Source organism: Ischnura elegans, chromosome 3 (genome assembly GCF_921293095.1).
Source record: "Ischnura elegans chromosome 3, ioIscEleg1.1, whole genome shotgun sequence".
In the NCBI taxonomy this organism is placed as follows: domain Eukaryota; kingdom Metazoa; phylum Arthropoda; class Insecta; order Odonata; family Coenagrionidae; genus Ischnura; species Ischnura elegans.
In genome coordinates, this window is record NC_060248.1 from 7220516 (window position 1) to 7239154 (window position 18639).

General features: G+C 38.7%; 1 protein-coding gene across 7 annotated transcripts in view; it reads left to right on the forward strand.

The window, feature by feature from the left end:
* The first annotated feature begins 2206 nt into the window (after positions 1 to 2206).
* LOC124155400 (zinc finger protein 37-like) overlaps positions 2207 to 18639 on the forward strand; it is a 159662-nt gene continuing 143229 nt past the window's right edge. For 4 of the 7 annotated variants that reach the window (XM_046529183.1, XM_046529184.1, XM_046529182.1 and 1 more), the window contains exons 1-4: positions 2207 to 2867; positions 4027 to 4113; positions 7647 to 7811; positions 16501 to 16566. In XM_046529183.1, coding sequence (XP_046385139.1) covers positions 2739 to 2867; positions 4027 to 4113; positions 7647 to 7811; positions 16501 to 16566 — 447 coding nt within the window. In that variant the 5' untranslated portion in view covers positions 2207 to 2738. The remainder of the gene's footprint in view (positions 2868 to 4026; positions 4114 to 7646; positions 7812 to 16500; positions 16567 to 18639) is intronic. The other 3 variants (XM_046529189.1, XM_046529185.1, XM_046529186.1) reach the window with 3 other exon arrangements.

Consider the following 18639-nt stretch of genomic DNA (forward strand, 5'->3'; position numbering starts at 1 on the left):
CAGCAGGGTACAAAGAGGAGGGTTTTAAACTAATTTAAACACCCTTCATAATAAAAAAAACTTTATTTTTCAAGGAAATCCATTGTAAATTTATGATCTATCATTATTTTGTTTCCGTTTATGAAGGAAAGTAATTGTGTTTTTATATTTCGGGGGTTCCGGACCCCCCGGACTTCCCCCTCTCGCCACTCCACTGGTCAGTGGATTATCCGAAGATTTTTCCTATTTTAATTTCCCAACCCAAGCGTAACAGTTTATGTCCTGAGCATGTGAAGATGTTTAAAAAAATGAAATCTATAAAAATGATTTTTAATTTATGAAAATATTAAAATGTGTATACAAAGTTAAAAAGCATTCCTTTGATCGTATGTACCCAGAATAAACTTGAATAATTACTTCGTTTAATACCAGGAATTTGAAAATGCATTTGGATCCGAAAATATCCGATCCGAGAGATCCAGCTCAGAAAATCAAGGATCCGATTCAAATCCGGATCCGAAAAATATCCTGGATCCGAAAAATATCCTGGATCCGTCCATCCCTACTAAACGTACTAAAGCATGCCCCGGTAATTAGCCACTTGAACGTCTACGAATTAATCGTGGTGTGAGCTCTGTGACAATATCCATCGCCAATCCTCGAGATACGCGGAACAAAACTCTAAAATCCTCTTCCCGCATCTCGAAGGGATTGTTAATATCGCGTATCTGCAGCCGAAGTATGTGCATCTGTTGCCTCCGTCGACATTGATGCTCATGCAACAGTACCGGAACTATGTAAAGAGCCTCCATTCTCCTTAGTAAAAACAAATCGAAGGCTCGAACTTACGAAAGAAATATTGAATGCTTCTGTTAACATTCCATACCGTACAGTACTTTTTAAACAGCACCTTGTTTAGCGCAGTAACATTGGTTCGACTCCAAATTATAATGAACATTTATTTGTGAGTATTTGACTTGTATATTCTAGTAGATGCTCAGATAATTGTCAAACCCTCAGCGCAAGGTTTAATTTTTCACCAACTTCAATCACACTATAAAGGCGAATCAATTCAAATAGTACGCGGAGGTAATTTTAACTTTACGCATTTATTCTATTCATTTTTAATGCATTTCATTTATGGGATGTGACAATACAAAATAGGCAACATCGTAATTAATGAACAATGTGCTATTAATAAACAATCATAGCGTAAATTCATAATGAAAAATGTGAGCGCATTGCCGCGACGAAGCTACCACGGGCCCTCTTGGCTGTGAATACTTCCACGGACGCGACAGTCAGAGTGACGCCACTAAAAAGTTTCAGAATCTCTCCAGCGTCGTAGCCGTCAATAAATTGACGAAATCCGCTTGTGACGGCCGTATGACATTTACAGAATCAAGCTGCTGAAGCCCCAGCCCATCACAATTGCTGTTAGAGAGGGCAATAATGTCCAAATGCAATGTAAAACGTACGCTGAGCGATCAAGAGAAGAGACAGGTAAGATAGCTCCTGTCAAAATTTAAGGAGAGGTGGCAAAAAAGTAACAACACCGTATCCCTTTTTCTAGTGAAGAACAAAAGATGGCTGAACACGAGGGTTGAAACCAAAATCGTTTGCATATGCCGTTATAATGAACGTTAACGTTACGCGTTGCCTTCCACAGCTACGTCGCTATCATACCCTCCTCACTGTAGACAATATGGCCCAAAATAATTTTTTCTGACGAATTTCCGTATAAAATGCCTTTGGATTTTCCTTCAATGTATTATTTCTGCCTCGTATTATAATTTACCGAAATACAGGATAATTAGGGTAAAGCGAACGTTTATTTTCAACTAATTAACATATTTCATGACATTTTATTGAAGACGAAAGTACCGGTATTTTTTCGCCGGTAATACCGCGGGAGTACTATTCTTGTTTGTTAATACTCATCACAAAAATACCGGTACTTTTTAAGTACCGCCCATGCCTACTATTGACGACGACCGGTGGGAATTATTTCGCATGTTAATCACCCCCATGGTGTTAGAAAGTATCCGTATCGTAGTTGAGTCTCCTGCATTATCACCTTGAGTCTTCCCTCCCATGAACATACATATAAATTAATATGTTTATCAAGGAGGTTGATATATTCCGACAACTTTGATGTTCATGCACCCCTCCATTTCTTTAAATCGTGAGAAGAGCGGAGCAGAACAAAACAATAACGAAAAAAGGAACCTGGTGGTGGTAAGGGGGCAACCAGGCGACGCGGCAATTAGCGCAATGAGCAATGGGAGCAATGCATCTTGGACTTCGTTGGGTTGGGTTTGTGGAAGTTTTGTTCATCGGTGAAAATTGTTAGGGATCAGTGGAAAAACGTTTCTTATTTCGTTTAACCTCTGTTTTTTTTTATGTCGAATAAAACCTGTATTCATGGTAACGAAGCTCACGAATGCTGGATGAGGTCATTGATGGAATGGTGACCATCGAGTTCGTTTTCTTTACGCATTACAATATGTAGGTCATGAACTAAGATATTACGGACTTCACTGATCCGTTAGGTTTTCTAACGTGCTTCAATAAAATTGGTGTGTATTTTTTGGCAAATCTTCATGCTCAAAGGTGAAATTGAATCGTCTGTCTTATTGTTAGTCGTTGTTGACTAAAAACATGGAATGCTAAGAGATTTGACTTTCGGGGCTTTTTACTGTTGTACGTCATTTCGGTAGTTGTGGACAGCTAATTTTTAGTATTTCTAAATACCCGTGATGGAAGGAGGCAAAAGTTTTGCCGTATGTCGGCTTTGTTTATGTCAGAGTGAAAACTTTTCGGGTGTCTTCGATTATTGTGATGGATATACTCCTGCAGAAATGATCATTGAATTAATGCGATTTGAGGTAAGTTAAGTTTTGAGCACTTTTAAGTTTCAATCATTGGTTTGTAAGCACCTCATCCATTCCATAATGTACTCCAATCAATAATCTTCTCTTTCATAAAATTACTTAAATGAAATTCATTTACCCATCATACCCTCTACACGATAACGTGTAATTAACTATTTAAAGGGGTTGTCAGAAGAAATAGTCGAGGTTTTCACATAAGTAGGTTAGAAAATATCTCCTAAAGCACCTAACCCCGCTCAATAGAAAATGTCACATTCGGAACCTAATCGATTTGAATCCCCTACAATTAGAGAAGTTGAATTGTAGGGGATTTATATTAATTAGGATTGTTAGGGAATGTACATGGCAGATAACCCAACATGAAAATAAAATTTCCCTGCGTGAAAAATCATGAAAATAAGATACATATCCTTCCATCATCAAACCAATGCCCATATTTCTCACTATCCCATGTTCATTCTATCATGTATAGCCCAAATACCGCCAAATGAGCCCTCTCCTCTTAAAAAAAAACCACTACATTGAATGAGGGTTCATGGTCGGGAAACGGAATCCGAATCATCTAACGCATAGTAGAACAACAGGATCTTTAAGAATAAGGCAAGAATATGTACCCTTGTGAAAAATAAGACTTAAATTTAAGGAGTACAATGTAAAAAAACCGTATTCTGATAGAAAAAAATGCTATCACCATCCAAATGTTAGTGTAGTTTTGTGATTCTCATGTAATAGCACTGAACATTCTTTTTCTGTGGTCCCATGTCTTTTTTTTTTCTTAGAAATAGTATGGGGTGCTCCTCTCCATCTGTGAGGGAACAATATCTAATCCATTTGCATCTGTCTGTATTAGGAATTCACTTTCAAAGTTGGGGCCCCTTCCAGTTCATTGACAATCTATTATCCTTGAGCAGCGTTAGTATCAACATTTGGTCTCCAGGTTGGAAACTTTGCAGTGCGGCATGCTTGTCATGCCATTTCTTCATTTTCTGATCCACTTCCTCTCGCTGATCAACAGCAATCTTGTAAATACGATTACTAATGCGTTATACTCAGTCCACTACTGGTGTTTGAGTCTCATGAGTACATCCCTTTTTCCCCATTTCAAATAATAATTTCAGAGGTAACCATAAATCCCTTCCATGCACATTCTCAGGTGGAGAATATGCTAAACTCTCGTTTACTGATGATGGTGAAGAGCATCACAGGGATATCCTTTTCCAACAGTCTCTTCTCAATACAGGTATTACTCTGTATTTTCATTATCTTTTTTAAAATGCAATTGTCTTGACCCCAACTTCTGACAGCATTATTTGTTGTAACTTGTGAGTTAATTCAAAATATATTCTGTATTCTGTGATGTAGATTTAAGTCTTACTTTTATCAAGACTTGTTTGCATACCTCACTGTCACAGTTGTTATAACCTTAACACTAAACTGCTCAACACCCCGGTACAGTGACACCACTGATAGACTTAGAGGCCGCAGCTTTGCCTGCACGATAGATATGTCCGATGAGAGGGCAATGATGTGCACACATTGCGGTTATGGAAATGTTACAATGCTGGCAAGAGCAACAAACCGAAGAATCCATAATGGGCGAGCAACTTTCAAAAGAAAAAGAGTTGGACGTCATGCGATTGGAAAGTGATATGTATATGCATTTAAAAAAAATCTTTTATTCACTGCCGGTTGCGGTAAATCAAATAATTACAGTTATGAGTTTGTATCAGAGAACATAATTATAAGGACCACCAATTTTTGGAGCTGCAATGGGTTGAAATATGTATATTCAAAATTTTCATTAAGTAATTGCCATATGATGATTGCAAAAAAAGTATGGTGATTGCTGAAGCAAAGACCACCTCTTGCCAACGTTAATAAAAATATATTGCAACTCTTTTGTGTTTGCATAGCCCAGTTTTGCCAAAGCAACCCATTAGAAAGTTGAAACTTAGTGGGCGTCATTCGTCGTGGCCTACTGCAAAACTCAAAAGGTGTTCGGCTGCCAACCACGGCCAACACCTTTTGAGGACCAGTGCACATGCCGCACTGCTACCAGTCATATCATTCTGGTGCATGCGGATGCACCGAAGACTACATTGTTATTTAGCCGTGCACCACGGCTGCTCAGGTGTGTGACGGCCTTCATTCCCTTCTGATGACATTGTTAAAATGCAACAACGAAAAGTAGATTGAACATATAAAAGAGTTATAAAGAATTGCTGATAATGTTCTTTTACAATATGGTATTTTATGATGTGAATGAAAACTGAAAGAATCTTGATCAGACAATGGCCATGGCCGCGAATACGTTGCTGACCATTTAGGATTGGTGTGATAAATTCAAATCCTCGCTGCCATTCTTAGCAGGTTCTAGAGTGCCCACTTGACATGATCGGTTCTCAATACCAGTTCCACAGGCCTAGCAAGAACCAGCAGAACTGAGAACCAGATACCGGAACCAACCCATCTCTAGTTTCCATCAATAAATGGCTCTCCCTAAACAAATTAATGAATCAGACCAGGGGCGGATCCAGGATTTTTTTCTGGGAGGGGCACAAGCAAGGCCGTATCCAGGATTTTGTTCTGGGTGGGGCACAAGGATACCTCGTAATACAAAACGAACGCAATGATAATGGGACCGTATTAAAAATCTTGCATATTTTTGAGGGTCTGGGGGGGGCACGTGCCCCCGTGCCCCCCCCCTGAATCCGCCTATGAATCAGACCTCTAATCATATCACTAACTCATGATAAGTGTGAAAGCAATTTCTCAGTTTGACCTGAAGCATTTCATGGAATTCTTGTGAAGTTTCAGTAGCAGCTATGTACTCTCATAAATCACTGCCTAGTTTCTTAATCTTTTACCAGAAAGGTCTTGTATAGTTCTTTCAAATGCCTATTCTTGGCTTTACTTGCCACAGGAACTTCCTTATGATTTATGAATTTTGACACGAAGTGCCTAAGAATGTTATTTTCAAGCCTCTCTAGGTTATTTCAGACAGTTAACTGAAGAGTATAATGAAGGATTTAAATGAGATATTGGTGAGAAAAGTATTCCATTTTACGCAGCATTGTCACGGATCAAAGAAAAGGCAGGGGATTTGAAATGGGTCAGAGATATGAGAAAAAGAGGTGCTCTTACTTTTGAAATGGAGAACTTCTGGTTGAAACAGGCAAGGGTGAAAAGGTCTCCATTTCGAAAGTAAGGGAACAAGGCTTGATATTATTGATATCGATTCTTATGAAGGAAGTTTGAAATATGTAGTACAAAGTGATATAAATATGCTCATGAATGAAGAAGTGTTTGTCACCCACTCTCATCTCCTTGAGATCCCCCTCCCGAAAGCAAATTTCCAAAATATTTCTTCACCCACTCCTTAACCGACCCCAACCTCCACAGGGTTTTTCCATCTGCATATCCCCTCTCCCTGTTGTGTTGACCATATTCTTCAGCCTGCATTCCCTTCCCGGACCCCCTGCTAATTCTCACTCCTTTCTCTGCTTCCCTTCAGGGACTCCACTCCCCTGCATCTTTGCTGCTTACTGCTGCCTATCCACTTATGACGACGCACATCCTCTCTTTTACCCTACACCCCCTTTTTACTATCCCCCCCTCCCCTGGCCTTTCCGATTTCTGTGGTTCTTCCCACGTGTCGTTATTCTGCAGTGATGACTAGAGTTCTCCTTCCACCTTGGGTTTCCCATATCTCTTTAGTTCTATCTTTTCTCAGTGCCTCCACTCAGTAAGCCTGTTTCCCACCCCTTCTTCAAACATTTCAAATCCTCCCCTACCCCTTTCTGAAAGGTATAAAGGTGATGTTTTTATGTAAGACATTGTCTTGTACCAGACGATGGCTCTTTGAGCCGAAACGGGTCGTACGCAGTAAAATATTATGTTAAAGTGCTACCATCTTTTATTTAAATATGTCAAACTTCCACCAAATATAACCTGGATCTGTTGAACTTATTGTCCACTGGCTGGTTGGCAGGTTGGCTGTAGTTTTTGCTTTGGTTCCATTTTTCTATGTATGTATGGACTTCATTTTTCTTTGGTCATTGTATTTTTAGATCCAAATATATTTAACACATTTATATTTCGTCTCATGAACAATAATCAATTGCAGAAACCAGGAGTAAACACACATTTGAAAGATACACAAAATGGAAACTTTTTCTTATCCTGCAGGAAACTGTATTCTCCGGCTCTTGTACTAGTCAGCCATATTTCAGTCTTTCCTCCCCGATAAAATCCAATTGGCACCTTTTGCTAACTCTGTATAAAACCATTTTTATCAATGTTTTGGTGTAATTTAGGTTCTAATAACATTTGATTTCATAGCAATGTCAGCTTTTCACCAAATGTATATCTATTGTGTACCTGCCCCCAACAAGTTCTATGAAAAAATTCCTCCACTCTGCATTCAGCTTACCCATGTTTCTCTATAAGAAAATTGGACTGCAATGGAACTTAGTCCAAATTACCCATAAGAACTACATTATGTTCTTCCCAGGCAAACTTGAATCATGGGTGAAGTTGGCCTTGTTTTCCTGAGCCAAGTGAATATGTTACCAAGTGATTTAAAGAAGAAGGGAAGATGATGATTTTTTTCAGGGAAGAGCCTGGGAATATGGATTCTATGATCTTGCAGCACTTTTCGCTCGCACTTTCCTCATAAAATATTTATTATCTATGCCTCTGAAAACATCTCACCAGAATATTTTCACAAAAGTACTCATTCCCATGACTTCATTTTGTTTCATATCATTTCAGGTGTCATCTACGGATATATATCCTCAGTGTGTTTGTAGCACATGTGTGAAGAAACTGACTGACTTCAAGAAGTTCAAAGAACTCTGCTGTGTGTTCAAGGCATCATTTGATCGTGCATATTGTACTAAATATGGTGGTGTCACCTTTGGAATAACCTCATTTCCAGTAAGTTTCTGGAAGATTACAATCTCTGGTGTGTGTTCAGCATTCTGGAATGCTGGGAAGAACCAGGGTATTTTATTTTCTCTGGAAACATCAGGGAAATATGGAATTGACACTTAAATTTTTTGTGATGCTAGATTGTGTTCATTTCCCAGCAAAATTTTTTTGTCCTTCTGGCGGTTGCCTGCAATGCATTTGCTGAGAACACCACTACCCCTGGGGTACATATCCTCTGGCAATCCATTTTTGATAGAAGGGGGATTTCATCTCAAATCAGGCAGAGGGGTGTCAGGTGACCATCACCGATTTCTCTGAAATTTATATATGTGAAAGCAGTATCCTTATGATGAATAATGATGACTTTATTTCAGCTCAGAACTTAAACGTTATAAAGTTACCGTCCTTTGAACATTGCAGTGTCAGGCCTCAGAGTAAAAGATGAAAAATCGCATAAATGCTGATTACTAAGGAACCATGGCCTGTAATGCAGTACTTATGGTTTCATTTTGAAGAGAATTCATTTATGCACATTATGACATAACTTGCAAGTCATTTGAAGCAATAATAAACAAATAGGACTTGTTTAAACAATAAAAATTAGTCATTATTTAACAATTTATTACTAAAAAAGGCCACCTTTTATTTTCTTTAAAATTTCTCAGGGGGTAGTTTAAATGTTCTGCTTTCAAATAAAAAAATAAAAAAAGGTAGTATTTTTATACTTTTTGTTTTAAGGCATGTCAAAGTTAGGCATGTTTTCGACTCTTTTACACCAAGATTGCATACCTTCAAGGGGATAAAAATGGAGTTTCATTCTACATAGCATTCATAACAGTGAAAAATTCCTATGTGAATGATTGGTTACATCTATTGAGTGAAAGCAAGTTCAATCTTGTTTACTTCCATGGCATCCAATGTGTGCAAACACCCACTGCTACTGGCTGGAAATGGTGAATGAGCCGCAATTTGCACAGAGTATTTTTCAATGGCACTTTACGTAAGTCTTCTACTTTGGGCCATGTGGAACAATTCGATGGACCTTATGGATGTATAAGCAAGACACTAATGCCATTCTCTTCTAAACACACTGCAGTGATTTTAGAAATTCAACAGGTTTTTCGGAAGCACACGATGAAGTCATTAATGGTGAGATTTTGAGTACTGTATGTCTTTATATCTGATTTTGTCAGTGTCACAGCATGTTTGATTGTGTGGATTACAGAGAGAGCTATAGTTGTCCCGTGTCTGTTAACCACCAAGACATGAAACTGTTGATGTCATGTACAGGTGCTCCTTTCACCCAATCATTTTTTTGTCTACATAGGGTGGTTTCCTATTATTGTTTATTGCCTAAATCGAACGATTATTACTCCTGGAGTGCATATTTCACGCTTTTAGATTTTTAAATGATGATATCTGTTTTTGCAATTAAATGAAAAGTGAAAATTTTCAAGCGTACGAAAACGCGACGCCTGAGTATGAATGCTGCAAAAAGCCCGTGTTAACTCTGGCTGCTTGCTGCCGAGCATGGCGGTAGCGTAGAGTTCCCTTCTATCAGGTAGAGCTTGGTTTAAATAAGGATTATTAAAACCCTATCAAACAAAGGAAACTCCCTGACCCAAAGACATTTTTAATAGGTGATTGTTAAGGGATGTTTCCCGCAGCTCTGTGCCTCATGTATACATTGGTAATCTCAGACGATATAGAACTCCTATATACTCGTATAACATCTAGGTCCCTGTGACGTCATGTGGAGTGGCATCGCATCGCCGCCAATCTGACCTTTTTCAAATGAGGTTAAAATTGACCATTGACATTCGTCTAAACAGGGATTTCTAAAAATCAAATATATTGTAAACGTATTGTGAATGCACTAAAGGTGGGTAACGAATCGCAATCAATGGCTTTCATTTTCTTTGATGCAGGAAATTACCCTACTAGGCTAGTTTAACATGTGTTAAATGCAAAAGTTTAATATTAGGCAAGGAAATACTCACATGTTCAACAAAGGACTTTTTTGAATTTACTTGCCACAGTTGAAATATCTCAGGTTTTAGTTTGTGGCATAATTTTTGACCAATTTATACAACTCCATCAGATGGCCCCTACCCATGACCAGTTGCACTGAACAACCATCTATGACTTTTTCCCGTTTAAGACCTTTCCCCAAGTCAAATATCTGCTATCTGTTTTTTTTATTAGCAGCTGGCTTTTATAAAATATACATAATTTATTTCTCCATATGATATCTTTTTACACTATTGTTCTTCTATATGATTCATCTTAAAAAAAGCATGTGCAGTGTCATAAGAGAAATCATCTGAAGTGCCTGCATACCTTAGTTATTATTATGTTCCATACAGGTAAATATTGATATCTGTACTTTTTGCCAACGATAGGGTTGTACTTAATCTGGAAGAATCACACTCTAATTCTCGGAAAAGTCAAAATGAAGCATCAATGCCACACCAATTAGTGTTACCAACTTCTCTTTTTGAATAGCTTCCCTTTCTATTTTACGGATATAGCGGTGATACACACCTTTCTTGGTTCAATCCTAAACTTCAGCCATGAATTTGTCTGAACGAATCTTTCGTCTGAATAATTCTCAATGGCAGTGAACACATCTTGCTTATTACAAGAACAATCTTTATCATCATGCAAGTAAAATGAGAGCACAATGCTGATTGAACACTATGAGGAAGAGGATGCCAACAGCATACATCAGCATTGGCCCCGAGTCCTAGTTGTTTTTTTAGCTCTGCATGATATGGCAATTGTATGTTTGGTTGAAACTGGAAAACCAGCTATATTATGTTGTTTAGATTAACTTGTGTAAAGAATGATATAATTTGAACATGGTCACTCATAGACATTTCTTCAAAAGCTGCTGAGACATTATTTTCCCATGAAGTACATGTTTGATATTTATCACTTTCTTTAAGTAAGTATATTCTTGCCTACTATGAAACTTGCATTTTACACATTCTAATTAGCTCAATTTAGACAAAAAATAATTAGGTGAAAGGATGAATAAGGTGTTTGCACACATTGGATGCCATGGAAGTAAACAAGATTGAACTTGCTTTCACTCAATAGATGTAACCAATCATTCACATAGGAATTTTTCACTGTTATGAATGCTATGTAGAATGAAACTCCATTTTTATCCCCTTGAAGGTATGCAATCTTGGTGTAAAAGAGTCGAAAACATGCCTAACTTTGACATGCCTTAAAACAAAAAGTATAAAAATACTACCTTTTTTTATTTTTTTATTTGAAAGCAGAACATTTAAACTACCCCCTGAGAAATTTTAAAGAAAATAAAAGGTGGCCTTTTTTAGTAATAAATTGTTAAATAATGACTAATTTTTATTGTTTAAACAAGTCCTATTTGTTTATTATTGCTTCAAATGACTTGCAAGTTATGTCATAATGTGCATAAATGAATTCTCTTCAAAATGAAACCATAAGTACTGCATTACAGGCCATGGTTCCTTAGTAATCAGCATTTATGCGATTTTTCATCTTTTACTCTGAGGCCTGACACTGCAATGTTCAAAGGACGGTAACTTTATAACGTTTAAGTTCTGAGCTGAAATAAAGTCATCATTATTCATCATAAGGATACTGCTTTCACATATACAAATTTCAGAGAAATCGGTGATGGTCACCTGACATGTTTTTGCACTATCTGCCTGATTTGAGATGAAATGGCCCAGAAATAGTTCCTTTTCTAATGTTTGCTAGTAATAAATGATTAATTGAGCATTCAGCATTATGAAAATAAAATGTGTATGTCCTTTAATGAAATGTATGGTTTTCCATTGTGGAAATTAGAAATAAACTATCAGTATAGGCACTTCCTTATCAAGGTATATTTATCATTTCCATATATACCACCCAAGGTCCCCCAAAGCTAATTTCTAGCTACTTGTCTGCTTTGGCATCAATATTTCCACCAGCAATCCCAGAAATGTAGGTAGTGGATTTTTTTATTTTTATTATATTTTCCTTTTCTTGACCTTGTTTAATATACGATATAATATTTCCTGGAGTTTAGGTCAATTTTAAAACAAGTTTCAGCCAACGTTTCAATTTTGACATACAGTAAAACTTCAATTTTACGCTCTTTGATTTTACATCAAGTCTCGTTTTTACACAGCAACACTCAAGTCCGGCCGGAAAGCATAGGGAATTGCAATGGTGAAACTTCGATTTTACATCTTTTCTTGATTTTATGCAGTTTTTTGATTTTGCGCAGCATAACCTCAGCCCCAAAGAGGTCGCTAATCTTGATTTTACGCAGTTGTCTTTTGGCTTGTTTTGAAAATCCGACTGGAGCAATTTGAAGTTAGGTTATTATTTCGTCTCATTGAGTTGCAAAAATTAATACAGGAACGGTTGAAATGATGTAGCGCTGTTGAGCGTGAAACTAAAAGCATCGCGAATCAAATCATTGCTTCCCCCTGCGCCCTCTCAGTAATATTTCAGGCTCCTTTACCAATGCGAATGTCGCTCTTAGTTCAAATTCGCCGTAGAAGTATATCGAAACCTAAAACATACGGCAATCGCTGTGTATGCGTAACTACTTCTGATTAAGACAGATGATCGCCGGAGATATTAACATTATCACCTTTCGTTTATTATTCGACTTATTGATCGCCGCTGTTTATAACATATTTATTGTAATTACAGTTAAACTTTGATTTTACGCAGTAGGAGGGACCGAAATATGGGCACTGTGTAAAATCAAAGTGTGTAAAATCAAGAGTTGGTATTGAGGAGGAGTATACTTTTCAGGATAACACTAGCTCATTATTTTTAGAAGGCTTAGTCGTACACTTTTGTATAGTTCTGATTTAAGCCAGAACCGGAACCAGAAAAGGTCTCGTATGTGAGGTTTTATGGTAAAAGAGCATGAAATCCTTTTCAATTGCGACAAATATATGTTTCCCGGATTCAATTACTCATTTTGAGGCAAGAAAATGAAGCCTAATAATCTTATTTACTCACAAGCAACACTACAGATAACGTGTTACCTTAGGAGAAACAACATTGCATTCCTGAACTATGCTTTCCATGGTTGAACAACATGGTTGAATTGCTTTAGCTAGCTAGCTAGCATTTCTGGCACTAAGATTACTTATTACCCAGGAGAAATTTTGGAATTGTTACACTAAATATTCTCATTATAAGCAGTTTTCAGGAAATCTGTTTAACCACCTGCAGACAAACAAAGATTGAAGAAATGAGGTATCTGAGGATAGTCATCCAAATTAACCTCATGAACAGGGAGCAAAATTTTGCCAACACATCACAAAGGCTTTACACCCTGTGGGCCTGGGTTCAAGTCCTGGAAGTAGCAGAAATTTATCAGAGATGGCCCTATCCCTACTTGAGTGTAATGTGGAGGGCACTTCCAGTGCACCACTCTGTCCAGCAGATGGGACATTAAGTCCTGTCCCTTTTGAGCCTATCATTACAACCTGGTTAATGCCAACATAGGGTTCTTATCACCCCAGCCCTTACTTCATGGCGCTAATGACCCCAGCTGTCGGTTACCTCCTTCCAATTAGCATACCATAGATAATACGGAGCATACAGGACCCGGGATATTCGGAAATTTAGATTTTTCCAGTGTTTAGATCACTTTTTTTAAGTGAGTTATTTAAATAACCATGCAACTGCTGTCATGCCGCCAGTGATGAATAAAAAAAATGATGAACAATTTTCCCTCTTTATAATTTTTATGCATTAAAAAAGCATTTTCCAATGAAATTTTAGCATTAGTAGATTGAATCTACCGGGTATAGCTTCTCTGTCGGCATTCTTCCGCGAATTCAGCGCCGGGACCTTCGACTTACAATCCGTGTGACTAATATTCACGTAATATTTTGCTTCCCCATATCTGATAACAACACCGGACACTTTTTGTATTTCGATTTAATGGTGCTAAGCCATTCCTGAGTTTAAAAGGACTGCCTTATCACTCACGTCTTGAATTTGAATTCAATGATTACATGACGATTGACGACGCGAGTTATTCTCCGAGGGCATTAACTCCCGTTCCGTTAAAAAATAAATGCTTGCCACCAAGCAGAGTTAAGCTAATGGCTATTCAAGTTCCAATCGTATTTCATCTAAGCCCACTGAAAATGAGATACAAGTTGAGTAAGTTCTGATAAGTGCGCCACGCAAGCAACTTTCCCTCGCCTCCATTCGTCCCGCAGATGTGGGGTTAGCCCACGGAATGAGACAACGCATGCTGCTTTTACCATCGTTTTGAATCACCATCGACTTCCATGCATACTAGAAGTACAACTATCTTTTTTGGATCACCTTGGAAGCCAAAATTTTGGCACGGGAGGATTTTTAACGGCTCATTTCGCCGTTATATTTCGCTGAGGCGACGGAAAACATAGTGTTGGCTAAATTCTAGAAAACCTTCCGTTGGGGATATATATTCCGTAGTACGACCACCTACTGTAATTACAATAAATATGCTATAAACAGCGTTGATCAATAAATCGAATAATAAACGAAAGGTGATAATGTTAATATCTCCGGCGATCATCTGTCTTAATCAAAAGTAGTTACACATTCACGGCGATTGCCATAATTTTTAGGTTTCGATATCCTTCTACGGCAAATTTGAACTAAGAGCGATATTCGCGTTCGTAAAGGAGCCTGAAATATTACTGAGAGGGCGCAGGGGGAAGCAATAATTAGATTCGCGATGTTTTTAGTTTCACGCTCAACAGCGCGATGTCATTTCAACCGTTGCTGTATTCATTTTTGCAACTCATTGAGACGAAATAACAACCTAACTTCATATTGCTCCAGTCGGATTTTCAAAACAAGCCGAAAGACAGTTGCGTAAAATCAAGATTAGCGACCTCTTTGGGGCTGGGGTTATTCTGCGCAAAATCGAAAAACTGCGTAAAATCAAGAAAAGATGCAAAATCGGAGTTTCACCATTGCAATTCCCTATGCTTTCCGGCCGGATTTGAGTGTCGCAGCGTAAAAATGAGACTTGATGTAAAATCAAAGTGCGTAAAATTGAAGTTTTACTGTACAATAAATGGTCGTTAATCCGGAATTATGAACTACGGAATATCTTTCCCTGACAGAAGGTTTTCTAGAATTTTGCCAATGCTATGTTTTCCGTCGCCTCAGCAAAATATAACGGTGAAATGAGTCGTTAAAAATCCTTCCGCGCCAAAATTTTGACTTTCAAGGTGATCCAAAAAAGATAGTCGTACTTCTAGTATGGACGTAAGTCTATGGTGATTCGACACGATGGTAAAAGCAGCATGCATTGTCTCATTCTGCATGGTCTATGTTGGCATAAGCCAGGTTGTAATGACAAGCTCAAAAGGGACCAGGACTCAACGTCCCATCTGATGGCCAGAGTGGTGCACTGGAAGTTCCCTCCACATTACACTCAAGTAGGGATAGGGCCATCTCTGATAAGTTTCTGCTACTGCTAGGACTTGAACCCGGGCCCACATGGTGTAAAGCCTTTGTGATGTATTAGCAAAACTTTGCTCCCTGTTAATGGGGTTAATTTGGATGACTATCCTCAGATTTCTTCAATATCCAATCTTTGTTTGTCTGCAGATGGTTAAATGGATATCCTGAAAACTGCTTTAAATGAGAATATTTTCGAAAATTAGCTTCTCTGTGAGCATTTAGTATCACCATTCCAAAATTTCTCCTGGGTAACAGAAGTAAACTTAGTGCCAGAAAATCTGGCAATTCAACCATTTTGTTCAACCATGGGAAACATTGTTCAAGAATGCAACGTTGTTTCTCTTAAGGTAACAAGTCATCTGTGGTGTTGCTTGTGAGTAAATAAGATTATTAGGCTTCATTTTCTTGCCTCTATATGAGTAATTGAATCCGGGAAACATACATCTGATGCGATTGAAAAGGATTTCATGCTCATTTACCGTAAAACCTCACATATGAGACTTTTACTGGTTCCACTTCTGGCTTAAATCAGAACTATATGTACAAAAAGGTACGACTAATCCTTCTAAAAACAAGTACCAAGTGTTATCCTGAAAACTATACTCCTCCTCAATGCCAATTTTTGATTTTACACAGTGCCCATATTTTGGTCCCTCCAACTGCGTAAAATCAAAGTTTTACTGTACCTCTTAATATCATAGGTCAAGGAGTGTAATCCTGCGAAAAGATAGTTAAAATAAGAAATTGCAGTAGATGATTTGTAGTGAGATCCCATCCTCATTCCACCTATCCGTCCTCATCCAGAATCACTTCTCTCCCACACGCAATGAATGTTAACGAGGAATATAGAGGTCCCCATGTTTCTGTGTTACTTTTCTTCTGTGTAATTCTTTATCAAAGGAAATCAGATCCTCTGTGGATATTTATCTGTTAAAGAATACCTCATTAGTAACATGATGTAATGAAACCTAATATTAATTAATAATTGCAATGTGTTCCTTTTGTAAATCTGGTATGTGTGAGAAATTTATTTCATCAGTGGCCTACATAAATGGGCAATTATGACTGCTCTGAGCACTATTTTCATGTCTGAATGTTTTATGCAAGCAGTAATTAAAAATGAGAGTGTTGATATTTTCTTTCTTTGCTACTGTGTGAACGTTCATAGGGACATCCATGTCCTAGAACTGAAATGCATTCTCTATCTCTCTTCTAGATTCGACAGACTCCTGTGCCTAGCAAAATTGAAAGAATTATCTCAGAGGAAGGGGCATGTAAAGAAGTATGTAAAGTATTTGTGAGCCTTCAACTGCTGAAGAAACATTCTTGTACATTTGACCCTTTCGTTTTACCTGAGGCTGCTCCTGAGCCTTTCTTATCTGAATGGCCCTAACGTTTTTGATCTTGATAGGGACATTCGACTGCAATATCCCTCCTTACCCAAACAAGGTACATACTTGGTACCTTCTCATTCTATAGGGGATGCATTCCATCTCCATGTGCTTTGAAACCTTCAAGGTATCAATATGCGGTACAGTACTGTAACCCATTTCCCATTTCCACCATCTCATTAATCTGGGCATCTACCAAGGGTTCATACACGCGAGGAATGGGGTAAGACTTCATTACGAAAGGCGTTTCCTCCGTCAACTGAATCCTATGCGTAAATCCTTTAACCAACCCCGGTTCCTCAGAAAAAATCCCTTGAAATTTACTTAATAAAGCACCCAATGATCGTCTTTGATCAATATCTAAATGATTGAGGCTTTGGACTGTTTCTTTAATTTCGCTGTCCGTGACAGTGGCGCCCTTTCTCCCTTTTTCTTCGCCCAAAGTCAACGTACACACGGGAAACTCAGCCTCTACTTCACCCTCTTTTCCCACCTTAAATTGTACCTTTCCCTCCTTAAAATCAATCGTAGCGCCGACTTCCGCCAACCAGTCTGTCCCTAAGATGACTTGACGAATTAAATTCTGCACAACGAGACACACTACGTCAACTTCTCTTATTCCCACTTGCACCGTAATTAACGCTTGCTTGGTAATTGCGTGCGATTTCTTTCTATTAGCACATACCAAAAAACACTTTTTCATCGGAAATATTGGAAGTTTGGGGTCTTTAGCTAACAGCTGCTCAAATAACCCTTCGTCTATCGCTGAGACTTCGCTACCCGTATCTATCAGAGCCCCTACCCTATGACCTCCACACTCCACTTGAATCTCCGGACATTCTCTCCTCATAACCGGTCTCTCTTCCTCATACAATAAGTCGTCTAATGGATTACCCTCTAGGATGCACGTAGCTATTATTTCTCGTGATTCCCCTTTTTTTTCTTCCGAGCCGACGGAATCACTCGCCTCGGACCTTACCAGTTTAACGGTATCGTCTCAATGCTTCTAACCCCCGCGCCTTCACCTTGGGTCGTCTCACCTACAACCTTACTAATTGCTCCCTCCTTCTCGGCTTCCCTTCTCGTTCTCTGGGGATTACCTAATGCAGGCGGTGGGATCGTAAAAGTGGGCAAAACCGGAGTTCTCGCCTCAGACCCTCTCAACTCCCCCTCACCCTTCCTTTCTACGGCTCCCCTTCTTCCCTCTGAAACGTTTATGGACGCCACTCGCCTGTTTTGTTGGGCTGCCTGGGGCCCCGACCTACTCTCCTCGTCATTCACTGAGTCGTAGATTCTTAACATACTCAGTAATTCATGGGTCGACGCTACCTTCGCACTCCCCAACAAATTCTGTATCCCAATGGGATATTGGCGGCTCAAAAAATAAATAATTTCCTCCTCACTTAGTGGTGGCTCGCAATCTTTTGCTAATACGATTTTTTTCATCGCATATTCTTCCATTGTCTCCCTTCCCCCGGGATAATATCTCCCTTTACTTACATTTTCTCGAGATCGACACCTGGCCTTCAAGTCCCAATATCGACCCAAAAACTTCCCTTTCAAGTCCTCGTATCCCTCATCGATGGATTCCAATGTCTTTACCCACAGACTTGCTTTTTCTCGTAACATGTTAACAAAAATTATACTTTTTTGATTTTCCCCACAAGATACCGCTGTAAAATACCTTTCTGCTTCCTTCACAAAAGTAATCGGATTCTCGTAAGTACATCCTCGGAACGTAGGCATTACAATTGCGTCTTTCGCCCATGCGATTCCACCCAATACCGAGGTAGGCCCCTGTTGCTCTAGACGCTCCAAGCGCCCCTTCAACACTTCAAATTTTGTTTTCGTCGACTCCCTTATTTGTTCCCTCGTAACTTCAACCTCACCCTCTATTCTGTTCATCCGCTCCCCGAGATTGATCGTCACTTCCTTAACTTCTACTAATGTAGATTCCTGTTGGG